This window comes from Leucoraja erinacea, chromosome 24, assembly GCF_028641065.1.
Source record: "Leucoraja erinacea ecotype New England chromosome 24, Leri_hhj_1, whole genome shotgun sequence".
Classification (NCBI taxonomy): Eukaryota; Metazoa; Chordata; class Chondrichthyes; order Rajiformes; family Rajidae; genus Leucoraja; species Leucoraja erinaceus.
Window position 1 is genome coordinate 261,819 of NC_073400.1, and position 26,582 is coordinate 288,400.

Below are 26,582 nucleotides of genomic sequence, written 5' to 3' on the forward strand. Positions count from 1 at the left end.
TCAACCGGTGACAGGTACCGCTGACTGGATTGTCTTCAGTTGTCAGACAGGGTCGGTGCTTGTCGTGGGTGGACGTAGGTTAACTTCAGTTTTTGTAGGTTGTCACCTGTGTGGTCGTAGGTGTGGTTGTTAGGTGGAAGTCCTAATGGGTCGCCGATTGTCGGTAGCTTGCTGTAGCTTGATGTCAACTAGGTGGTTGGTTGTCATAGCTTGTGGTAGACATTGTCATAGGGGAGGGTCGAGTCGCTGCTTTTTCAGCGACTTGCTACGACTGTGACAATCGTTGGCAGTCGGCGAAAATCGCCTAAGTGGGACAGGTCCTTAAAGCCCCACAGCTGTTCTAGCCTTCGAAGCTCCTAATATTAAGCACCTTACAGGCTGTCTAGATGTAAGATTGGGGTGAAAAGTTATGTAACATGGACATAAATGTAGATGGATTGGTAAATACGCTTTCTGATTACACCAAAATTGGAGGAGTTACAGACAGTGATGAAGGCTGTCAGAAGGTACAGTGAGATATAAGTCAGCACAATGGTGCAGCTGGTAGAGCTGCTGCCTCAGCGCCAGACACCCGGGTTTAATAGTATTTAGTCAACAAAATAGAGAGAGTACAGAGGAGATTTACTAGAATGTTGCCTGGGTTTCAGCAACTAAGTTACAGAGAAAGGTTGAACAAGTTAAGGCTTTATTCTTTGGAGCGCAGAAGGTTAAGGGGGGGACTTGATAGAGGTTTTTAAAATGATGAGAGGGATAGACAGAGTTGACATGGAAAAGCTTTTCCCACTGAGAGTAGGGAAGATTCAAACAAGGGGACATGACTTGAGAATTAAGGGACTGAAGTTTAGGGGTAACATGAGGGGGAACTTCTTTACTCAGAGAGTGGTAGCTGTGTGGAATGAGCTTCCAGTGAAGGTGGTGGAGGCAGGTTCGTTTTTATCATTTAAAAATAAATTAGATAGTTATATGGATGGGAAGGGAATGGAGGGTTATGGTCTGAGCGCAGGTATATGGGACTAGGGGAGAATATGTATTCGGCACAGACTAGAAGGGTCGATATGGCTTTTCCGTGCTGTAATTGTTATATGGTTATATTATTATATGGTTAATCCTGACCTCAGGTGCTGTCCGTGTGGAGTTTGCACATTCTCTCTGTAACTGCATGGGTCTCCAGGTCCTCCGGTTTCCACACATATCCCAAAAACGTGCAAGTTTGTAGGTTAATTGGACTCTAAAAAAATTGTCCCGAGTGTGTAGGGAGTGGATGAGAAAGTGGGATAACATAGCACTAGTGTGGATGAGTGATCTATTGTTGTCATGGACTAAGTGGACCATTTTCCCATCTGTATCTCTAAACTAAGCTGCAGAAATGGGCAGAGAAATGGCAGATGGAGTTTAATCGTGATGTGAGCATGTGGTATCCCTGGCCCTAAATAGGGGATTAACGGCAAGCAGGATTTTCATGTGGCAGTAAAGGGTTTTTTTCTAGTTGGCTGCCAGTAACTAGCGGAGTTTGCAGGGGTTAGTGCTGGGGCCGCTGCTCTTCACATGGTATATTAATGATTTGGATGGGGGGATTGAAAGTTTGTGGATGATAAATAAATAGGTGGAGAGTGCAGAGAAAGCAGGAATTCTGCAGAAGGATTTGAACAGGTTGGGAGAGTGGGCAGAGAAGTGGCAGACGGAATAGAGTGTAGCAACGTGTGGAGCCATGCATTTGGTCATCGGAATTAAGGCACAGACTATTTTCTAAATGGGGAGAGAATCCAGAAATCGGAGGTGCAAAGTGACTTTGGAGTGCTGGTGCAGGATTCCCACCAAGTTAATCTGAAACTTGAATTGGGAGTCATAGAGTCATAAAAAAAGCAAACGCAATGCTGGTGTTTATTTCAAGAGGGCTTGTGTACAAAAACAGAGATGTTATGCTGAGGCTCCATAAGATGCTGGTCATGCCGCATTTGGAATATTGTGAGCAATTTTGGGCACCATGTCTGAGGGAGGATGTGCTGGCTTAATCCTTATCGAGGCGGCATACCCTGGGCATGCTCTCTCTGAGCAAATGCATTGCTCTGTAGTACATTGGCCACCCGGAAGGCATGACTTATCACTGTCGAGGCTGTGCTTCCTCTGGGTTAGAGGATTATCCCCAAATAATCCTATTGGCTGTGTGACCGGACGATCTCCGGGGACAACTGTGGAGTGAGGTAGTTGGCTGGATTGTGGAGGTTGGAGAATCTGCGAGAGGTGCTGCTGGGGCAGGTGACTTGGGGGCAGAGGTGGGCAAGGCCAGTTCAGGTTGTCCTCCAGTCAGACTCCAGGATGGCTTGTGCACTGCCTCACTGGACACTTTCTCTCACCTCTGGAGATAGTGGGCAGTGTCATCGTGAGGGAGAGCAGCCCATCTTTAGTTCAGGGCCTAGCCGAGGTTGGATTTCTGCAGTTAGAAGAAGTGCAGCCTTCCCTCGTCACTGGGTGATGAATCCAAATAGCTCCTAGAATGATGAGAGGGGGGTCTACATGAGTCACCTCAGCTCGACTTTGAGTGAGTTGGTGATTCTGTTGGCCCTAACGTTCCAGCCAAACGTCCTGAAAGACCAAAAATCTGTGCCAGGCCGCTTGCTCCACGTCACTGTGCCATGACTGCATGCCATGCACTTTGTGAACATGTATGCTCCCAGGCCTGACGTGAATGAGTGTGCTTATTTCAAGAGGTTTCCACTCTTAAGAGTTCCATTACTGTGCCAAATGCATCATTCTTGGTGGGGGTTTCAAATATACCCTCAAAGAGGTGGAAATCTTTTCAGTATGGCCGATTGTCAGTGAAGAAGTTGACAGAGTTGGTCAGCTCCTTATACTTTGTAGATATCTAGCCATCCTGACTAGCACCTTGGGAAATGTGAGCAGTTGCATTTTGGAAGCACTATCATGGACAGAACCTACACGGTGAGTGGAAGGGGTCTGGAGAGTGTTATAGACCATACAGATCTAGGAGTGCAGGTAGTAGTTATTTGAAAGTTGCATCACAGGAAGGCGATGGAGAGAGAGAAAGCAATATAGATAAATGTGAAGTTATCCACTTTGGCGGCAAAAACAAGGGGGCGGATTATTATCTCAATGGGGTTAGGTTAGATAAGGGGGAGGTGCAGCAGGACCTGGGCGTCCTTGTACAATGGTCACTGAAAGTTGGCGTGCAGGTACAGCAGGCAGTGAAGAAAGCTAATGGAATGTTGGCCTTCATAACAAGATGATTTCAGTATAGCAGTAAAGAGGTTCTTCTGCAGTTGTATAGGGCTCTGGTGAGACCACATCTAGAGTATTGTGTAGTTTTGGTCTCCTAATTTGAGGAAGGACATCCTTGTGATTGAGGCAGTGCAGCGTAGGTTCACGAGATTGATCCCTGAGATGGCGGGACTATCATATGAGGAAAGATTGAAAAGACTAACCTTGTATTCACTGGAGTTTAGAAGGATGCGGGGTTATCTTATAAAAACATATAACATTATAAAAGGACTGGACAGGAAAATGTTCCCAATGTTGGGCGAGTCTAGAACCAGGGGCCACCGTCTTAGAATAAAGGGGAAACCATTTAAGACTGAGGTGAGAAAAAACTTTTTCGCCCAGAGAGTAGTGAATTTGTGGAATACCCTGCCACAGAGGTCAGTGGAGGCCAAGTCACTGGATGGATTTAAGAGAGAGTTAGATAGAGCTATAGGGGCTAGTGGAATCAAGGGATATGGGGCGAAGGCAGGCACAGGTTATTGATTCGGGACGATCAGCCATGATCACAATGAATGGCGGTGCTGGCTCGAAGGGCCGAATGGCCTCCTCCTGCACCTATTTTCTATGTTTTTATGTTTCTATGTTTCTATGTAAGGGCTACCTGAAGTTAGAGAAGTCACTGTTCATACCGCTGGGGTGTAAACTACCCAAGTAACGACCTCATATTTACCCACCTCTCCATCCCATCTCCCTTCCCAGTTCTCCCACTAGTCTTACTGTCTGCTCCTACTTCTTTCTTTGTCCCACCCCCTCCCCTGACATCAGTCTGAAGAAGGGTCTTGACCCGAAACTTCGCCAATTCCTTCTCTCCATAGATGCTACCTCACCCTCTGAGTTACTCCAGCGTTTTGTGTCTACCTTCACACAAAGGATGGTGGGTGTATGGAACAAGCCGTCTGAGGAGGTAGTTGAAGCAGGTACTATTACAACATTTAAGAAACATTTAGACATGTGAATGGATAGGACAGGTTACGAAGGATATTGGCCAATCCCAGGCACACGGGACAAATGCAGATGGAACATGTTGGCCGGTGTGGGCAAGTTGGGCCGAAAGGCCTGTTTCCAACATTGTATCATTCTATGATTCAATCTATCTTCCCTCTCAACCCATTTCTCCTGCCTTCTCTCCATAACATTTGATGCCCTTACTAATCTCAAACCTATACATCTCTGCCTTAAAAATGCTCAATGTCTTGGCCTCCACAGCCATTCGTGGCAATGAACTGCACAAATTCACACAGCTCCGGCTAAATAAATTCCTCCTCATGTCCATTTTGAAGATATGTCCTTTTATTCAGAGACTGTGCTCTCTGGCACTAGTCTCTCCCATCACTGGAAACATCCTGTCCACATCCACTCTACTCTAGGTCTTGCTGACACAAACTATTTATGCAGTTGATGCTGGAGGAGGATGTCCTTTGATGTATCCACTTTCCAATGGCCTGACCTCCAGCTTTTTTCGAGGAGGGTATTAAAAGACATTTCAGTCTCTACGATGAATGGCTTCAGGGCAATGGGAAGCACTGGTTCTCTGAAGCGGTCCTGGAGGAGGGCAGCCAGTCACTGGTGTGTATATACATCCAGGTAGTGGCTCTATACCTAAAGACCCTGCCAAGATACCTGACTATCCAGTGTCCTCCCAGGTGGCACATGTTGACAAGATTTATTTCTCCAGTAGAGCCACTGCCTTCTCGCATGCACATGGTTATCGGAGGTGGCCTTCAGTCAAGCTGCTCTGGAGGGGATCGCCAGCTCTTATAAGAGTCTCAGGCATAGTTTTCTCTGGTGGGATTCATCTCCACCGGCAGTGGGCAGAACTGCAGCTGCAAGAGTGGCCTGTGACCTTTACACCACATCATATGTTGGGGAAGCTCAAGTACTTGAAGTGATTCTGACTGGGGTGCCGAAACCCTAGAATCTTTCTCTGGAGTCAGACCCACATAAGTTGAGATGAAGGCTGGTGTTTCCTGTAGAGTCTGCTCCTTCATACCATGCATTTACTTGATGGATCATTTTATTTTGGGCAACAAGAGATGGAATGGATGGGTTTGGAGAGCTATGAGAATGCAGGGTGACTTGGACAGGTTGGGTTAGTGGGCAGATGCATGGCAGATGCAGTTTAATATGGATAGTTGTGAGGTTATCCACTTAGGGAGCAAAAACAGGAAGATTATTATCCAAATGGTGTCAAGTTGAGAAAGGAGAAGTACAACACGATCTGGGGGTCCTTGTTCATCAGTCAATGAAAGTATGCATGCACGTACAGCAGGCAGTGAAGAAAGCGTATGGCATGTTGGCCTTCATAACAAGAGGAGTTGAGTATAGAAGAAAATAGGTCCTTCTGCAGTTGTACAGGGCCCTAGTGAGACCACACCTTGAGTATTGTGTGCAGTTTTGGTCTCCAAATGAGGAACAACATTATTGCTATTGAGGGAGTGCAGCGTAGGTTTACAAGGTTAATTCCCGGGATTGCGGTACTGTCATATGCCGTGAGAATAGAGTGGCTGGGCTTGTATACTCTGGAATTTAGATGGATGAGAGGGGATCTTATTGAAACATATAAGATTATTAAGGGTTTGTACACACTAGAGGCAGGAAACATGTTCTCGATGTTGGGGGAGTGCAGAACTAGGGTCCACAGTTTACGAATAAGGGGTCGGCCATTTAGAACGGAGATGAGGAAACACTTTTTCCACACAGAGAGTTGGGAGTCTGTGAAATTCTCTGCCACAGAGGGTGGTGGAGGCCGGTTCTCTGGAAATTTTCAAAAGAGAGCGAGATAGGGCTCTTGAAGATATCCGAGTCAGGGGATATGGGGAGAAGGCAGGAACGGGGTACTGATTGTGGATGATCAGCCATGATCACATTGAATGGTGGTGCTGGCTTGAAAGCGTATGGCCTATTCCTGCACCTATTGTCTATTGTCTATATGGGCCAAACAGAGGCAGGTGGGACTTGTGTAGCTGGGTCATGTTGAGCCGTGTGAGCAGGTTGGGTCGGAGGACCTGTTTCCACACTGCATCTCTCTATAACCTACAAACCATCTACATCTTTGGAAATTGGAAGGAAACGGGAGCAGCCGGAGGAAAACGGCATAGTAAAGGAAGAATCAACAAACTCCGGACAAACAGCTCTGTTGTTAGGGGCGAACCTGGATCTCTGGTGCGATGAGGCAGCAGCTTAGTCACTGTATCACCGTGCCATCCTGTGGTAGGCAGGTTACTGGAGAGTACATGAGGGATGCATTTGTTTTGGTGGGAGCTGCTTGGTGGTTGTCTGCATGGTTTTGCACATGGAAGATTTTGTCATGAACCTGATTCAGTTTTAACTAAAAAGGTTGTCGAGGGCATTGTCTGTATGGACCAGCAAGGATTTGCTGAGGCTCCACATGGTAAGCCGCAGGTTATATCACATGGGATCCAAACTAGCCGACTGCTTACAGAATTGACAATGGAAGGAAGCAGAGGTGGAAGGTGGAAGGTTGCCTTTTGGACTAGAGGCCTGTGACTAATGGTGTACCTCATGGATCAGTGCTGGGCCTGATGCTTTTTGTGGTTTAAATCATTGGTTTGGATGAGAATGTAGAAGGTAGGATTAGTAAGTTTGCAGATGACTGGTATGGTGGCTGGTATCGAAGATAGCAAAGATGGTTATCAAAAATTACAAAAGGATCTGAATCAGTGGGGCAGGTGGGCTGAAGAACGGTTAATGGACTTTAATGTTGGTGTGAGGTGTTGCATTTTGGGAAGTAAAACCAGGGCAGGACCTTCACAGTAAATTGCAGGGCCCTGAGGAGTTTTATAGAACAGAGGGATCTAGGCGTGCAGGTACATAGTTCCTTGAAAATGGCATCACAGGCAGGTAAGGTGGTCAAGAATGCTTTTGGGCTTCATCAGTCAGGGTATTGAGTATAGAGTTGCAACCTGTAAAATGACCTATTACTTTTATCCAGAGATACTGCCTGACCCACTGAGTTACTCCAGCATCTGTTTTCTATTGCGTATAGAAATTGAAATGCCCCTGTCCCACTTAGGAAACCTGAACGGAAACCTCTGGAGACTTTGCGCCCCACCCAAGCTTTCCGTGAGGTTCCCGGAGGTTTTTGTCAGTCTCCCTACCTGCTTCCACTACCTACAACCTCTGGCAACCACCTGCAACCTCCAGGATCCGCACGGAAACCTTGGGTGGGGCGCAAAGTCTCCAGAGGTTTCCGTTCAGGTTTCCAAAGTGGGACAGGGGCATTCAGCTACAGTTGCACACGATGTTTGTGAGCCGCATTTGGAGTATTGTGTTCTGTGTTGGTTACCCTACTATAAGAATGACAAGACTGGGACAGGTACGTGCCGTGAGTAATTACTCAGGGTGGCAGTCAGTCGGCTTTTTAAAAAATCTTATATCGCGCATGCGCAGATTGTTCTCTCCAAAAAAATTAAAAAATTAAAATAAAGAAATACAATTTGCCCAAGGATTCCAAATCTCCTTCATTCTGAATTACTGAATGGGTGGAAGGTGGAGGGTGATGGCAGGTGGGGAGATGGTGGGAAAACGGGAGCACACCGGGACATAGAAACATAGAAAATAGGTGCAGGAGGAGGCTATTCGGCCCTTCGAGCCAGCACCACCATTCATTGTGATCATGGCAGGTCATCCCCTATCAATAACCCGTGCCTGCCTTCTCCCCATATCCATTGACTCCACTAGCCCCTAGAGCTCTATCTAGCTCTCTCTTAAATCCATCCAGTGACTTGGCCTCCACTTCACTAGTTGAATCAGTTGTGATCTTATTGAATGACAATACTAGTACAAGAGACCAATTGGGGGAGGATTCCTTTCACAGCGTGTGGGGAGTCTGGCCAGAGGTAAAGTTGCGGGGAGGGCAGGAGCATTGAGAAGGAGGGGGTCGGGGATCATGCCAGTAACCCACTCACTCACTGCTGCTGCAGCACTCCAGGCGTGGAGCCACCGCATTGTGGCCGGGGAGGGAAACAACTCAGGTGGCTGCGAGCGGCTGCCGGGACCTCAGCGCCTTCTGCCGGGCCACTCACCTCTGGCCCCCTGCGTCAGCACTAACAAGGGACCACTTAAGGTTACGTGCACTGACATATGGAGTAAGCTCCACCGCCCGGTGTCCTGATATCCTTCGCCCGCTGACCCGCTCGTGAGCTGGTTGCTGGCATGATCCCCGGCCCCCACCTTCTCGACGCCCCTGCACCTCCCGCAACTTACCCCTGGCCACACTCCCCACATGCTGTGAAAGGAACCCTCACCCCCCCACCCCACAGCGGCGCTGTCCTTTTACAGCCGCTTCCCATCAGCTGCTAGTAATGATGGATGGACTTGGATATACAGTAGCTCAGTGCAGCAACATCGTTCGTGATGTTACTGTACTGAGGGATAGCCGAGTCTACCTTTCTTGGCTAACAACCTCACCTTTGGCCTCCAAGATGCATGTAAATTTTCGTGCCTTATTTTTGGGTAAAAAATAGTGTCTTCATTGCAGGGAAATACAGTATTTAAAAACATATAGCTCAAAGAAATCTACTTACCGCATTATTTGTCCACAAACTCAATTCTTCCCTCCTTGAGATAATGACAATCCATGTTTGAAAAACCCACCAGGAAACTTGCGCTGCACATGTGCAATAGGTTGCTGCGCATGCGCCGTATGCAGTCCATGCTGCAAAGGCAGTATTTCAGCTGCCTTCAGCTCTCCTTGAAATTGACTGCTTGAAGCAGCGTCGACGGCACGTGAGCTGCATGCACCTTTGCGTATTACATGTCCCGCGCATGAAAGGCACGGAGAATTATGTCTAAGAGATCGATCTCTTAGGAAGGCATAATTCCCCCCTGCCTTTACGATTTATATTTAATAATTATCATTTTATAATTTTTGTCAGGATAGGCAGTGCCCACCTCGCCTACCCTGATGGCACGTGCCATGGGTCCCATGTTCACACGGGAGGGCTGATCCCCCAACACAATATTCCACCTCTCCACCAATTCCAATATTGGTGGCCAGTGGGGGAGAGGGGCTTTCTAGGATGCTAGTATCGGTGTTGTGGGCTGAAGGGGCTGGTTTCCAGAGGGCTAGTATGGCCGAATGGATTCTTGGGCCGCAGCTGAGTCACTCAGGCCTGGTGGGCTGGAAGCTCAGTCACTCAGGCCTGGTGGGCTGGCAGCTCAGTCTCTCAGGCCTGGTGGGCTGTCAGCTCAGTCACTTATGCCTGGTGGGCTGTCAGCTCAGTCACTCATGCCTGGTGGGCTGGCAAGTTCAGTCACTCAGGCCTGGTGGGCTGTCAGCTCAGTCACCCAGGCCTGGTGGGCTGGCAGCTCAGTCACGCAGGGCTGGTGGGATGGCAGCTCAGAAACTGCCAGAAATTCTGCCCAAAACAGGTGAGAGACTCTGTGAGAGAGAAGGGGGAGAGTGTGGAGAATCAATTTTAGACATTTTTCATCTTTTTCTTCAGATCCCAGCAATGAAGGAGGAAAGTCTATCCTGGCCTGGATCTCACAGGGAGCCAATGAAGGGAGGGAGAAAAATACTGGGGTGATGTATAATACTTGCAGGGGGAATACTTACTGATGGGCCAAAGAGGCTCTTTTCATTTCATTTCCATTTCCTTTGCAGTCTCAAGCACAGGGCAGGCCAAACGGCTCATTGCATTTTCGTTTCATTTCCATTTCAGTTTCTAGCACAGGATGGGCCAAACAGCTAATTAAATTGTCATTTAATTTCCATTTCCATTGCAGTTTCAAGCACATGGCAGGCCAAACAGCTCATTGCATTATCATTTTATTTCCATTTCCATTGCAGTTTCAAGCACAGTGCAGGCCAAACAGCTCATTGCATTTTCATTTATTTCCATTGCCATTTCAGTTTCAAGCACAGGGCAGGCTAAACAACTCATTTTATTTCCATTAAGGGCTAACAAATAATTTATTGAAAGTCCATTGCAGACTCACAGTTCAGTAGACTCACAGTTCAGATGATTCACAGCAGAATCAGAGTTGTGGCCTCTCCCTTACGATCTTCCAGAGTGACTGACTCACTTCCAGGCATCCGGGGTTTTATAGTCCTGCCCACCCCCCCCCCCCCCTCCCCCGTTACCTTCAGCATGGTGATTGACATGCAAGTGGACCAATCGGCTGATCTCAAGATTTTTTAAACGCGCATAACTTTTTTATTTTTCATGAATCGGAAAAATCCTCGGGGGTGCCTCAGCGGAGGAGGACTGTGAGTAAGATGGCTAAATATCATATTAGAATTTTTTCTAAAATCAATATACTGCACAGATAGGACGTGGTCAAGATGAGACATTTAGTTATATAGATGTTGTTAGAATGGAAAAAGTGCAGAGACACTTTCTGAAAATCTTGCTAGGATACGACAGCCTGAGCTATAGGGGAAGGCTGGTGCCAGCTAGGACTTTTTCCTTTGGAGCACAGGGGGATGAGGGATGATCTTATGGAGGCATATAAAATCATGAGGGGAATTGATGAGATAAATGCACACTTTTACCCAGAATGCAGAGGGGCTGGGTGTGAGGTTTGCTGCGGGAGCGGAGGGAAGGTTGAGGGTGTGTGGGGAGAAGGGCTGGTGGGGAACATGGGGGAAGGGAGGTGCGCTCCAGACGGAAGGGGAGGGTCAAGGTGTTTAGGGCTAGGGGCTTGTGTTAAAGTCAAAATCAAAGTCAAAGTCAATTTTATTCATCACATGCACCCGATGGTGCAGTGACATGAATTTTCCAGCAGCGATACACTTAAAAAGAACACGCAATACACAATGGAATTTAACACAAACATCCACCACAGCATTCTTCGCTGTGGTGGAAGGCAACAAAATTCAGTCTGGCCTCCTCCTTTGTTCATCCATGGTCGGGGCCATAAACCCTCCGTAGTCACCACTACGAACGGCCCGATGTACAGGCCCTCTTATCAGGATGATCAAACCTCCGACATCGGGACGGTCAAACACACTCTGGAGCGCCCGAATCGGCACTTTCCCACCGGAGACCGCGGCTTCAGGATGTTATAGGCAGCAAGCCGGCGGTCGGAGCTCTTCTTCAGCGAGCCCCGGCAAGGGATCCCAGACTCCAGATGGTAAGTCCACTCCACACCCGCGGCTAGAAACTCCACAGACCATAACCCCATGATGCCAAAGTCACCAGGCCAGCGATTGGAGCTCTCTGGCAACCCCCGGCCCCCAGCTCCGCGATGGAAAAAGTCCAAGCTGCGCACGCTGTTGAAGCTCCGGGCCTGACTCTGGGAAAGGCCACTCCAATCCAGCCTGGGAGTGATCCCACCTGGCACCCAGCCTGGGAGTGATCCCACCAAGCCGCGAGGGAGGGGACATGGAAAAAGTTGCCTCTCCGTCGAAGAGGCCACCAAAAGCGGTTCCCCCTTTTCACCCCCCCCCCATCACTGCCCACACAAGACACACCACGAGACACCTAAACTAACTTTTAGACACATCAAAAAAACCAGCGTGTTCGAAATAACGAACACGCTGCTGACAGGGCAGCCGACTCGCAGCGCCCCCACCAAACACCATCCACCACTGGAGCACTCACTGCGTTTACGTCTCCGATACAAGAGGACAGCCACGCTGGTCAGGACCAGGATGAGCAGGATCCCGAGCCCGGCTGTGATGCCAACGATGATTCCTATGGGAAGCACATCTACAGGGAAAGAGAGGAGGGAGGGCATTAGGCAACATGGTGGAGAGAAATGCTAGTAGCTTTGGGGAGCTGCTGTTCCTGATATTGGCATGGCACAGCCAGGCTGAGCTTGCAGTCAGTCAGCCTGGGAGTGATCCCACACAGCACCCAGCCTGGGAGTGATCCCACACAGCACTCACACTGGGATTAATCCCATTCAGCACCTAACCCAGGAGTGTTCCCACCTGGTGTCCGGCAGAGAGCTTTCCCACCCAGCACTCGGCCCAGGAAAAATCCCTGTCAGTCTGTCTGTGAACAACCCAACCCGCCACCTGGGCCAGGAGCAATTCTTCCTTCCTCCCCATTCACCATTCTGCCACTGTTTCTGCTTCTGCCTCGCTCTCTCTCTCTCTGATTCTCCCTATCTGCTGACAATTTTGGATAGACATATGGCCTGTTCTTGTGTTGTACTTCAGTTTACTTTAGTTCAGACCAAGGAAACAAGCCCTTTGGCCCACCGAGTTCTAGCCAACCAGCGATCATCACTACACTAGCACTATCCCACATATCAGGGACAATTTACCTGCAAACTAGCACATCTTTGCAATGTGGAAACCGGAGCACACCGAGACAATCCACATGGACATAGAGAGAACGTACAAACTCCATACAGATGGTACGTCAGTCAAGATCAAACCCAGGTCACTTCCCTCTTTCAGTCTTTCCCTCTCCTTCTCTATCTCTTATCACTCTCTCTCTCTCTCTCCTCTCTTCACTCTCTCTCACTTTCATCTCTCTTTTCCTGTTCTCACCATCTCACCCCCCTCCCTCCCCTTCCACTTTTCTCCCCCTTCAACCCAATTTCTCTTTCTCTCCTCCTCTTCCTTCCCCCTCTCTATTCCACAACTCTCCCCCATCTCTTTTCCTCCCCCTTTCTCCCCACACTTCCTCTCCATCTATTCTCCCCCCCCTTCCACCTTTCCCCCCACTCTCCCGTCTCCCTTCTCTCCCCCATTCTCTTGCCTCCCTCTTTCCCACTTTCTCTCCCTATCCCCCTTCTCTCACGCTCTCATCCTTGCCCCTTCCCTTCTTTATCTCCCCCTCTTCTCTCCCCTCCCTTGTCTCTCTCATTCTCCCTCTCATTCTCCCCTCCCATTTTCTCATTCTACTTTCTCTCCCTCTCTGTCCATACCCATCTTCCCCATTCTCTCCCTTCCCACTCTTTCTCCTAACACTCACCCCCTCCCTCCCCTCCCATTCACTCTCCCTTCCCTCTGACCCCTTTCCTTATACCCTGCCCCCTCTCCCCCAAACACAACTCTCTCCATGGCCCTCTCCAACGTTTCCGTAGGGCATTGCTGATACAGTGGAGCGTGGATCCCAGGTCACCACAGCTACAGTGGATGTGTGGAAGGTGCGGAAATATGAGAGGTTGTTGGGAAAAAGGGGGATGAGGGAAGAGACATGGAGAAGGGTGGGGACACTCACCTTGTTTGTCAAGCTGGATCAGGGCAGTGGTGGGGCCAAAGGAGTTCCAGGCAGTGCAGTTGTAGAGAGTCTCGAAGTCTGACTCAGCAACATTGCTGATGAGGAGGGTGGATCGGACACCCGAGACAGTCCCCACTGTCTCCACCATGTACCTCTCGAACGTGCCTGACTCCAACACTGTCTCTTTCCAAGCCCATGCCTGCAGAACACCAGGGCATCAGCAACACCAAGCTACCACCACACATTCAGGGCAAGCAAGACGAGTCAGGAAACATAACTCAACAACATCTCTCCCCTTCCACATACTACTAAACCCGTTCACCAATGAAGGTGATGAACCCACTCACCCACATGCATAACTGGCAGCCTATTCCACATCAGAGGGAATTAACCCTCTCACCACCTCTGGCCATTCATACATTGGGCAGTCTATTCAGCAGTGGAGGAGATTATGCATCCCAACCACCTCTCCCCATCTAAAAGTAAATTGGCCACAAGATGGGAATCGGGGAAGAGGGGGCATTAGAGACCAACATTAGGGAAAGTCTGTGCATAAAGCCAGATAACGTGTCCGAGGTTGTACAATATCTAGGAAATCTCTGCTGTATTCCCACCTCTATTCACGTTTCTAGGACCTTTCTGTTTCCAGGTATGGCCAGGTGATTTGCTGCATGACTTACAATACGGTCTGGGAGAGGTGAGCTTGCGATGTAACACTCCACTTGTCCACGACTACCCTCCACCGCATACTGGACACCGTCGCTCGATATAATTGGAGGGCCTTTGAAAAAAGAAAAAGAGAGAGACAGTGAGAGGAGGAGGTTGAATTATATTTTAAAGGGTGCCATGGATAGATAGGTCATGTGATGGAGAAGAATTAGGTCATTCGGCCCATCAAGTCTACTCCGCCATTCAATCATGGCTGATCTATCTCTCCTTCCTCACCCCATTCACCTGCCATCTCCCTTTAACCTCTGACTAATCAAGAATATATCTATCTCTGCCTTAAAATATCCACTGACGGCCTCTGTGGCAAATAATTCCACAGATTCACCACCCTCTGACTAAAGAGATTCCTCCTCATCTCCTTCCTAAAAAATATCCTTTAATTCTGAGGCTGTGACCTCTAGTCCTAGACTCTCCCACTAGTGGAAACATCCTCTCCACATCCACTCTATCCAAGCCTTTCACTATTCTGTACATTTCAATGAGGTCCCCCCTCATTCTTCTAAACTCCAGCGAGTACAGATAGGCCCAGTGCTGCCAAACACTCATCATAGGTTAACCTACTCCTGGGGTCATTCTTGTAAACCTCCTCCGGCCCCTCTCCAGAGCCAGCACATCCTTCCTCAGATATGGTGCCTAAAATTACTCATAATATTCCAAATGCATCCTTATCAACGCCTTATTGCGCCTCAATATTACATCCCTGTTTTGTATAAAAGCCATCTTTAAATAATTGAGTTTGCTTTCTTTACTACTGCACAAGCACTCTCAAGTCCCTTTGCAGCTCCGATTTCTGGATTCTCTCCTCATATAAAAAATAGTCTACACCTTTATTTTTACTACAAAAATGCATGACTCTACACTTTGCTACACTACATTCCATCTGCCACTTCTCTGCCACTCTCCAAACCTGTCCAAGTCCTCTGCAGAGTCCCTGCTTTCCCTACACTACCTGCCCCTCCACCTATTGTCGTTACATCGGAAAACTTGGCCACAAAGTCTTCAATCCCCTCATCCAAATGGTCAATATACAATGTGAAGAGTAGCGGCGTCAGCATTGACCCCTGCAGAACTCTGCTAGTCACTGGCAGCCAACCAGATAAAAAAGCCTTTATTGCCATTCGTTGTCTTCTGCCTTCTAGCCAGCCTGCTATCCATGCTAGTATCTCCCCCTTGATACTCTGGGCTCTCATCTCCCTTAGGGACCTCACATGTGGTGCCTCAGCAAAGGCTTTCTGAAAATCTATGTAAACCACATCTACTGTTACCTTTGTCTGTCATGCTATTTACTTCTTCAAAGAATTCTAGCAAATTTGCCAAGCAAGACCTTCCCTTCACAGAGCCATGCTGATTTCAGCCAACCTTATCGTGAACTCAATAACCTCATCCTTTATAAAGGACTTTATATAATCTTACCAACCACCGAAGTCAGACTAACCAGCCTATTCTTCCCTCTATTATGCTTTGCAAGGGGCTTGATATGGGATAGTCAGCATGGTTTTGTGCATGGGAGATCATGTTTTACAAATCTAATCAGGGTTTCTGAAGAAGAACCAAAAAGGTTGTCAAGGGCAAAGCCTAAATATTGTCTATGTGGATTTCAGCAAGGAATCTGATAAAGTTCCACATAGTAGGCTGCCGTGGAAGGTTCGATCACATATGATCCAAGGGAGCTAGCTGACTGAACAGAGATAGAGAATTGGCTTCATTCTCAAAACCAAGGAGGCCAACGTTAGGCAACAGAGTGGTGGTTGGAGACTCCATTGCGAGAGGTACGAACAGGGGTTTCTGTGGCAACAGGCGGGATTCGAGGATGGTGTTCTGCCTCACTGGTGCCAGGATCCAGGATTGCACGGACAGAGTGCAGAAAATCCTCAAGGACAAAGGTGAACAGCCGGAAGTTGCAGTGCATGTCGGCACAAATTATGTCGGAAATAAGGGGATGAATATTCAGATCTGTGACTTTAGAGAGCTCGGAAAAGTGCTGAAAAGCAGGATCTCCAGGGTGGTTATCTCCAGTTTGCTTCCAGTTCCTTGTGCTGGCGAGAGCAGGAACAGGGAGATACGGGACCTGAATGTGTGGCTGAGGAACTGGTGCAGGGGGCAGGGATTTAGATTCTTAGATCACTGGGATCTATTTTGGAGTAAGGGGGAACTGTACAAAAGGGACGGATTGCACCTTAACAGGTGGGGGACCGGCATACTGGCAGGCAGGTTTGCCACTGCGACACAGGTGGTTTTAAACTAAATAAGGGGGGGGGAGGTGTCAAATGAGATAGTCAAGGACAGAGTTAAATGGAAAGGGAGTAAAGGGATAGTTAATGACCCCCAGAATTAATGGTAAAGAAAGCTCACAAAGGGATAGGAGAGTGTGGCCAAGTGTAATAGGGATTGATGTGAAAGGTGAGTTGCGTAAGGATTTAAAAGAACTGTATTTGAATGCACGAAGTATAAGAAGTAAAGTAGTTGAGCTTGAGGCTCAGATAGAGGTTGTTAGATATGACATTGGGGGGATTACCGAGACGTGGCTGCAGGAGGATTGGGTCTGGGAACTGAATATTCAGGGTTATACATCCTATAGAAAGGACAGGCAGGTGGGCAGAAGGGGGGGGGGGGGGGGGTAGCTCTTCTCGTGACGGATGGAATTTAGTCCCTTGCGAGGAAAGACATAGGGACTGATGAGGTAGAGTCACTGTGGATTGAGTTGAGGAATTGCAAAGGCAAGAAGACACTAATTGGTGTTATCTACAGACCCCAAATAGTAGCCCAGATGTAGGGTGTAAGTTGCAGCAGGAGTTAAAGCTGGCATGTAACAAAGGTTACTGTGGTGATGGGGGATTTCAATATGCAGGCAGACTGGGAAAATCAAGTTGGTTCAGGACCCCCAAGAAAGAGAGTTTGTAGAGTGCCTCCGAGATGGATTCTTAGAGCAGCTTATAATGGAGCCGACCAGAGAAAAGGCAATTCTGGATTTAGTGTTGTCCAATGACCAAATTTGATAAGAGAACTCAAGGTAAAGGAACCGCTTGGAGGTAGTGATCATATTATGATTAGTTTTAATCTGCAATTTGAGAAGGAGAAGATTAAATCGGAAGTGGCAGTGATGCAGTTGAACAAAGGGGATTACGAAGGAGAAGGATATTGCATTATGTGAGGTAAGGAAAACAAGTAGAGTAGCTATGGAAACTATGAGGATCAAAGAAGAGGAAGTACTGACACTTTTGAAAAATATAAAGTGGATAAGTCTCCAGGTCCTAACAGGATATTCCCTAGGACATTGAGGGAAGTTAGTCTAGAAATAGCAGAGGCTATGACAGAAACATTTCAAATGTCATTAGAAATGGGAATGGTGCCGAAGGATTGGTGTACTGCGCATGTTGTTCCATTCTTTAAAAAGGGTTCTAAGAGTAAACCTAGCAATTATAGACCTGTTAGTTTGACGTCACTGATGGGCAAATTAATGGAAAGGATACTTGGAGATAATATATATAATCATCTGGATAAACAGGGTCTGATTAGGAACAGTCAACATGGATTTGTGCCTGGAAGGTCATGTTTGACTAATCTTCTTGAATTTTTTGAAGAGGTTACTAGAGAAATTGATGAGGGTAAAGCAGTGGATGTTGTCTATATGAACTTCAGTTAGGCCTTTGACAAGGTTCCTCATGGAAGGTTGGTTAAAAAGGTTCAATTGTTGGGTATTAATACTGGAGTAGGAAGATGGATTCAACAGTGGCTGAATGGGAGATGCCAGAGAGTAATGGTGGATGGTTGTTTGTCAGGTTGGAGGCCGGTGACTGGTGGGGTGCCTCGGGGATCTGTGTTGGGTCCACTGTTGTTTGTCATATACATCAATGATCTGGATGATGGTGTGGTAAATTGCATTAGTAAGTATGCAGATGATACTAAGATAGGTGGTGTTGTGGATAATGAAGTAGATTTTCAATGTCTACAGAGAGATTTAGGCCATTTGGAAGAGTGGGCTGAAAGATGGCAGATGGAGTTTAATGCTGATAAGTGTGAGGTGCTACATCTTGGCAGGACAAATCAAAATAGGACGTACATGGTAAATGGTAGCGAATTGAGGAATGCAGTTGAACAGAGGGATCTAGGAATAACTGTGCATAGTTCCCTGAAGGTGGAATCTCATGTAGATAGGGTGGTAAAGATAGCTTTTGGTGTGCTGGCCTTTATAAATCAGAGCATTGAGTTGTATAGAAGTTGGGATATATTGTTAAAATTGTACAAGGCATTGGTGAGGCCAATTCTGGAGTATGGGGTACAATATTGGTCGCCAAATTATAGGAAAGATGTCAACAAAATAGAGAGAGTACAGAGGAGATTTACTAGAATGTTGCCTGGGTTTCAGCAACTAAGTTACAGAGAAAGGTTGAACAAGTTAGGTCTTTGGAGCACAAAAGGTTAAGGGGGGACTTGATAGAGGTCTTTAAAATGATGAGAGGGATAGACAGAGTTGACGTGGATAAGCTTTTTCCATTGAGAATCTCCCGCACGGGAGATTGGTGACTAAAATTAGAGCACACAGTATTGGGGGTAGGGTGTTGACATGGATTGAAAATTGGTTGGCAGACAGGAAGCAAAGAGTAGGAGTGAACGGGTCCTTTTCAGAATGCCAGGCAGTGGCGAGTGGAGTGCCGTAAGGCTCGGTGTTGAGGCCGCAACTGTTTACCATATATATTAATGATTTAGAAGAGGGAAGTAGGAGCAACACTAGCAAGTTTGCGGATGACACCAAGCTGAACTGTGTGAATGGTGAAGAGGACGTTAGGAGGTTGCAGGGTGAGTGAGTGGGAAGAAGCAGTATAATATAGATAAATGTGAGGTTATCCACTTTGGTGGCTAAAACAAGGGGGAAGATTATTATCTCAAGGGGTTAGGTTAGGTAAGGGGTAGGTACAGCGAGAATTGGGTGTCCTTGTACACCGGTCACTGAAAGTTAGCGTGCAGGTACAGCAGGCAGTGAAGAAAGCTAATGGAATGTTGGCCTTCATAATAAGAGGATTTCAGTATAGGAGTAAAGAGGTTCTTCTGCAGTGCTCTAGGGCTCTGGAATGGCTACATCTGGAGTACTGCTGTTGAAGCTTACAAACTCCACCTCACTGACTACAAAGATGCCCGCATTGCTGCAAAATCTGCCTACCTCTCCTCCATATTCACCGATCCCTGCCTAAACCACAGAACCCTTTTCTCCACAGGGGGCAACCTCCTCAAGCCTCGAGCCAACACTCTCCCTACCTCTACTCCGGATCTCTGCAACTCATTCCTCCACTTTTTCGCTGATAAAATCAGCACCATCTATCAATCTTTATCCCCTGTACCCGACTCCCCAGCATCTACTCCACCAACTACCAAGGCCCCTCCTTTCAACATCTCCACTGACCTCCTTACCCCTCCTCCACACTGCTTCCTCTCCCAGTTTGACCTGGTCACCCCTATTGAAATCTCCAAACTCATCAGCTCTTCCAAACCCACTACCTGCTCCCTCGACCCTCTCCCCACTCCCCTGTTGAAGTTCTGCCTCCCCGTTCTCTGCCCCTACCTCACTAATCTCTTCAACTCCTCATTGTCCCAAGGAATTGTCCCCTCCGCTTTCAAAGCTGCTGCTGTCACACCAATCTTAAAGAAACCTGGTCTTGATCCCTCCTCTCTCATTAACTACCGCCCAATCTCAAACCTCCCCTTTCTTTCAAAAACCCTGGAGCGTATCGTTACGTCGCAACTTAATTCCCACCTCCTTGTGTATAACCTACTTGAATCCCTCCAATCTGGCTTTCACCCCCTCCATAGCACAGAAACTGCTCTCCTCAAAGTCGTCAACGACCTCCTCACCTCTGCTGACACTGGTTCCCTCAACATCCTCATCCTCCTCGACCTGAGCGCAGCCTTCGATACAGTGAACCATAACATCCTGCTCACCAGACTCAAAAGACCTCGGCATTGAAGGCTCTGCACTCAGCTGGCTCCGTTCCTACCTTTCCAACAGATCCCACTTCATCTCTCTCCACAACCACACCTCTGCTACAGCCACAGTCACTCAAGGCATTCCCCAAGGCTCTGTTCTCGGTCCCCTCCTCTTCATCATCTACATCCTCCCCCTTGGACAGATACTCCGTCACTTCAACCTGGACTTCCACTATTACGCTGATGACACCCAGATCTACCTCGGCACCAAATCCCCCCACAACCCCCCTCTCTCCCATATCAACTCCTGTTTGTCAGCTATAAAAACCTGGATGCAACATAATTTCCTCAAACTCAATAGCGATAAGACAGAATTCCTCCTCATAGGCTCCAAATCCACACTCAGCAGAATCAATAACCCCACTCTCACCATCGACGGCACCACTGTCTCCCCATCTCCCCAGGCCCGCAACCTTGGCGTGATCTTTGATTCCACCCTCTCCCTTGAGCCTCACATCCGCCATGCCATTAAAACCTCCTTCTTTCATCTCTGCAACATCGCCAAAATCAGACCCTCTCTCACACCTCCCGCTGCTGAAAGACTCATCCATGCCTTCATCTCCTCCCGACAGGACTACTGCAACTCACTTCTCCTTGGCATCAGCTCCACCTACATCAACCGACTCCAACTGGTCCAGAACGCAGCCGCCCGACTCATCACCCACACCAAATCCTGGCATCACATCACTCCAGTCCTCAAACAACTTCACTGGCTTCCCATCTCCCACTGGATCACCTACAAAATACTGGTCCTCACCTACAAAGCCCTCCACCATCTGGCCCCCCCATATCTCACTGACCTCCTCTCCCCCTACCAACCCTCACGGTCCCTCAGATCCACATCAGCCGGTCTCCTCTACATCCACAAGTCCAATCTCCGCAGTTTTGGGGACAGAGCCTTCTCCAGGGCAGCTCCCAGGCTCTGGAACTCCCTCCCCCAATTGATCTGCAATTCCGTGTCCCTCACCATCTTCCAGTCCCGCCTCAAGACCCATGTCTTCACCTCTGCCTATCCTTAGCCCCACGTCCCCCTCCCTTTTCATCTATGCATTAATTGCCTCATATTGTGTTTTGTATTGAATTCTGTCTTTACTTTGTGTACTAGTCATGTCTCTACTATTTATTGCATTCCCCTTACATGTTTTTTCCTCTACCTGCTAAATTTTTGTAAGGTGTCCTTGAGACTCTTGAAAGGCGCCCATAAATAAAATTTATTATTATTATTATTACTGCGTACAGTTTTGGTCTCCTAATTTGAGGAAGGACATCCTTGGGCGGCGCGACTCTCGTCAGCAGCGGCCTCTGCAGCCCGTCCGCGTTTTATTATTTTTCAGTCTATGTTTTTTATGTAGTTTTTGTTATTTTTTTGTTGGGGGGTGTGTGTGTGGGGGGGGGGGGGGTGGGGTGGGAGGGAGGGGGGAAACTTTTTAAATCTCTCCCTGCACGGGAGACCCGACCTTTTCTCGTCGGGTCTCCGTTATCATTGGGGCTGCAATGAGGAGCGGCCTCCAACAGACCGGGGACTCTGGTGCCGACGACTCACCTCACCGTCGCGGAGCTGGCCGAGTCCGGAGCGGGTGGAGCGGTGGAGGAGCGCTGCTGCTGCTGCTGCTGCTGCGGCCCGACCAGAGAGTCGGAGGCTTCAACTGCAGGTCTGTGGACGGCGGCACCGGGAGCCCGCGGGTCCCTGGAGGGAGACCGCTTTTTCAGGGATCTCACAACGGCGACTTCTCCCTCCCGAGTTGCGGGGTCGAAGAGCTCCTGGAGCGGGGCCTGACATCACCGCCCCGCGCGGCTTGGAATGGCCGCGGGACTCTGCGAGCGCACGCCGGGGGCTCCAACACCAAGACCCGGTGTGCGACCTCGCACCCCCCGGCGTGGCTTTAATGGCCACGGGACAATCGCCATCGCCAGCCGGGGGCTTTGATTTTGACTCTGACATCGGGGGGGGGGGGCTGAGTGCAGTGGAGAGATAAGTTTATTTGGCCTTCCATCACAGCAATGTGATGGATGTTTATGTAAATTATGTTGTGTCTTGGGTCTATTTGTTTGTAATGTATGGCTGCAGAAACGGCATTTCGGTTGGACCTCAAGGGGTCCAAATGACAATTAAATGTGTCTTGTATCTTGTGATTGAGGTAGAGCAGCGTAGGTTCACAAAATCGATCCCTGGGATGGCGGGACTGTCATATGAGGAAAGATTGAAAAGACTAGGCTTGTATTCACTGGAGTTTAGAAGGATGAGGGGATATCTTATAGAAACATGTATAATTATAAAAGGACTGGACAAGCTAGATGCAGGAAAAATGTTCCCAATGTTGGGTGAGTCCAGAACCAGGGGCCACAGTCTTAGAATAAAGGGGAGGTCATTTGAGACTGAGGTGAGAAAAAACGTTTTCACCTAGTGAGTTGTGAATTTGTGGAATTCCCTGCCACGGGGGCCAAGTCACTGGATGGATTTAGGAGAGAGTGAGATAGAGCTCTAGGGGCTAGTGGAATCAAGGGATATGGGGAGAAGGCAGGCACGGGTTATTGATTGGGGACGATGAATGGCGGTGCTGGCTCGAAGGGTCGAATGGCCTCCTCCTGGACCTATTTTTTATGTTTCAATTGTTTTATGTTTCATGGAAAGAAGCAGGTGAGAATGCCAAATGGGTTGTATTGTAGATAGCAAAGTTGATTATGAAAAATTACAAGAGGATCTTGATCAATTGGGCAAGTGGGCCGAGGAATGGTTAATGAAGGTTTATGCAGATAAATGCAAGGTGTTGGAGTTTGGGGACAAACCAGGACATGGCAAGGCTCTGGGGAGTGTTGTGGAGTAGAAGGATCTAAGAATGCAGGCACATAGTGCCTTGAAAGTAGCATCACAGGTGAATAAAGTGGTCAAAAGGCTATTGGTACATTGTCCTTTGTCCGTCAGGGAATTGAATGTAGAAGAAAAGACACAAACTGCTTGAGTAATTTAGCGGGTTCCAGGTCGGTCCCAAGTCCTTCTGCAGAGTCCTGTTTCCTCTACACTACCTTCCCCTCCACCTATCTTTGTATCATTCGCAAACATGGCCATCAATTCCCATCCAGATCATTAGCATATAACGTGAAAAGTAGCAAACCCAACACCAACCCCTTCAGAATACCACAAGTCACCGGAAGCCAACCAGAAAATGTCCCTTTTATTTCCACGCTGCCTCTATCAGCCGGCCAATCTACTATCCATGCTAGTATCTGCCTCTAATACCATGGGCTCCTATCTTGTTTAGCAGCCTCAACTGTGGCACCTTAACAAAGGCCTTCTGAAAAATCCAAGTCAACAACGTTCACTGACTCTCCTTTGTCCATCCTACTTGGTGCTTCCATAAACAATTCCAAGGTACCTAGATTTGTCAGGCAAGATATTCCCTGAACAGTAGCTTTACTCAGCAGCGGAAAGTCTGTAGCCTCCTTTTGCTCTGGTATCTTATTTCATTCTTCATGTGTTTAAATTATAATGTTTTATTTTTAATTATCTACTGTGTATCATGTTATTACGTGAGCAAAGCAACAAGGCAAATTCCTTGTATGTATACATATTTGGATAATAACATTTATTCAATTCAATTCAGTTTATTTTATAATGTGCTTCCAAGTATTCCCGAAACCTCATCCTTAATAATGGACTCTAAAATCTTACCAAACACTGAAGTTGGACAAAATGACTTTCTTTTGCCTCATTCCATTCTTAAACAGTGGAATTACATTCATAATTGTGCAGTCCTCTGGGCACAGTTGCTGCCTTACAACACCAGAGACCCAAGGTCAATCCCAACTACAGGTGTTGTCTGTACGGAGTTTGTACTTTCTTCCTGCGGTCAAGTGGTTTTATCCTGGTGCTCCGGTCCCCTCCCACACTCCAAAGACATACAGATTTTAGCTTAATTGGCTTCTGCGATTGTACCTTGTCCCTAGTGTGCAGGATAGTAGTAGTGTATGGGGTGATCGCTGGACGAAGGGCGTTTTTCATGCTGTATCTCTGAAGTCTAGTCATTTCTGACTCTAGTGATTCTTGAAACTTCTCTCCAAATGCCTCCACAATCTCTACAGCTACCTATTTCATAACTCTGGTTGTAGTCTACCTTTGAACATTTCAGCTTCAGAAGCACCTTCACCTTAGTAATAGTCACTGCACTCGCTTCCGTCCCCTGATTCTCTTGAATTTCTGGCACATTTCTGGTGACTTCCACTGAGAAAAGACTGATGCAAAAACGTATTCAGTTCATCCGCCATTACTTTGTAACCAATCACTACTTCTCCAAGGTAGACAAATATGCTGGAGAAACTCAGCGGGTGAGGCAGCATCTATGGAGCGAAGGAAATAGGCAACGTTTCGGGTCGAAACCCTTCTTCATACTTTGAGGTCAAGAAATGGTAGGGAAATGTTGGAAATGGTCCAGGTGTATTTGAATGCCAGATGGAAGATGGAAATGGATGAAGTTAGTGAGTTGTTTGTGGGTGCAGGAGATAGCACCAATGCAGTCGTCGATGTAGTGGAGGTAGAGTTGGGGATAGGGCCACGGTACGCCTCGAACAAGGATTGCTCGACATACCCTACCAAGAGGCAGGCATAGCTGGGGCCCATGGCGTTCCCATAGCTACGCCTTGTATTTGGCGGAAATGGGAGGAGTCGAACGAAAAGTTGTTAAGGGTAAGGACCAACTCTGCTAGGCGGAGGAGAGTATTAGTAGATGGGGATTGGTTGGTTCTGCGGTCGAGGAAAAAACGGAAGGCTTTGAGACCCTCCTGGTAGGGGATGGAGGTGTAGAGTGACTGGACATCCATGGTGAAGACGAGGGAATGGGGACCTAGAAAACGGAAGTCCTGGAGTAGATGAAGAGCGTGTGAGGCACCTTGAACATAGGTAGGGAGGGATTTAACCAGTAGGGATAGGATGGAGTCGAGGTATGTGGACAGCTCCCATCCTGCGTTTGGACTGTTCGACCTGCTGCCCTCTGGAAGGCACTATAGGTGCATCAAATCCAGGACAAACAGACTCAGGAATAGTTGCTTTCCGAGAATTATATCTACTATAAATTCAAATTCACACATGCACTGACTACACCGCCCAACACGGACTTCCATCTGTATATATGTATATATGTATGTAGCGCCGCAGAATTTGTGCACCTATTCCCCCCCCCCATCTCCCTTCTGTTTTTTGTTTTTTTCTGTTTCTTGTTTTTTGTGCTAAATTGTATGTATGCACTGAGTACGAGCAGCTTTCAGTTTCACTGTACATGTATAGTGACAATAAATGGCATATCTATATCTATATCTATATCTAATAAGTTCGGTAGGACATGAACAGGCAGAAACAATGGGTCTGCCAGGACAGTCAGGCTTGTGGATTTTGGGGAGAAGGTAAAATCGGGCCGTACGGGGCTGGGGAACGATGAGGTTGGAGGCTTGGGGAGGCAGGGAGCCAGTGATGAAGTCAGTGATGGTGCTAGAGATAGTGGCCTGGTGCTCGTCTGTGGGGTCATGGTCCAAGGATAAGTAGGAGGAGGTGTCTGAGAGTTGGCGCGTGGCCTCAGCCTACTTCTCCACCGTCAGTTTAATGTGGATAAATGTGAGGTACTTTGATAGCAAAAACAGGAAGGCAGATAATTATCTAAGTGGTGTCAAGTTAGGAAAAGGGGAAGTACAACGGTATCGGGAGGGTGATTGTTCATCAGTCAATGAAAGTAAGCATGCAGGTACAGCAGGCAATGAAGAAAGCGAATGGCGTGTTGGCCTTTATAACAAGAGGAGTTGCGTATACGAGCAATGAGTTCCTTCTACAGTTGTACAGAGCCCTAGTGAGACCACACCTTGAGTATTGTGTGCAGTATTGGGATGGCGGGACTGTTATATGCTGAGAGAATGGAGCGGCTGGTCTATATAATCTGGAATTTAGAAGGATGAGAGGGTGTCTTATTGAAACATATAAGATTATTAAAGGTTTGGACATGTTAGAGGCAGGAAACATGTTCCCGATGTTGGGGGAGTCCAGTACCAGGAGCCACAGTTTAACAATAAGGGGTAAGCCATTTAGAACGGATATGAGGAAACACTTTTTTACATAGAGTTGTGAGTCTGCGGAATTCTCTGTCTCAGAGGGTGGTGGAGGCCGGTTCTCTGGATACATTCAAGAGACAGCCAGATTGGGCTCTTAAAGATAGCAGAGTCAGGGGATATTGGGAGAAGGCAGGAACGGGATACTGATTGGGGATGATCATGCATGATCACATTGAATGGCGGTGCTGGCTCAAACGGCCGAATGGCCTTCTCCTGCACCTGTTGTCTATTGTCTATTGTCTATTATCATTTTCCAGCGGTCCAATGTCTAGTCTTGCCACGCTTTTACTCTTTATTTATCTGAAAAAAACTTTTGGAATAACCTTTTATTTTATTGGAATAACCTTTTATTTTATTGGTTAG

At 47.7% G+C, this 26,582-nt stretch overlaps 1 protein-coding gene across 1 annotated transcript in view; it reads right to left on the bottom strand.

Annotated features, from left to right (window-relative positions):
- The window catches only part of LOC129708545 (kin of IRRE-like protein 1), a 159,502-nt gene that overhangs the window by 25,081 nt on the left and 107,839 nt on the right, over positions 1-26,582 (bottom strand). The window contains exons 10-12 of the mRNA XM_055654346.1: positions 14,102-14,202; positions 13,422-13,620; positions 11,847-11,954 (exon numbers count right to left, since the gene is read on the bottom strand). Of these exons, the coding sequence (XP_055510321.1) occupies positions 11,847-11,954; positions 13,422-13,620; positions 14,102-14,202 (408 nt within the window). The remainder of the gene's footprint in view (positions 1-11,846; positions 11,955-13,421; positions 13,621-14,101; positions 14,203-26,582) is intronic.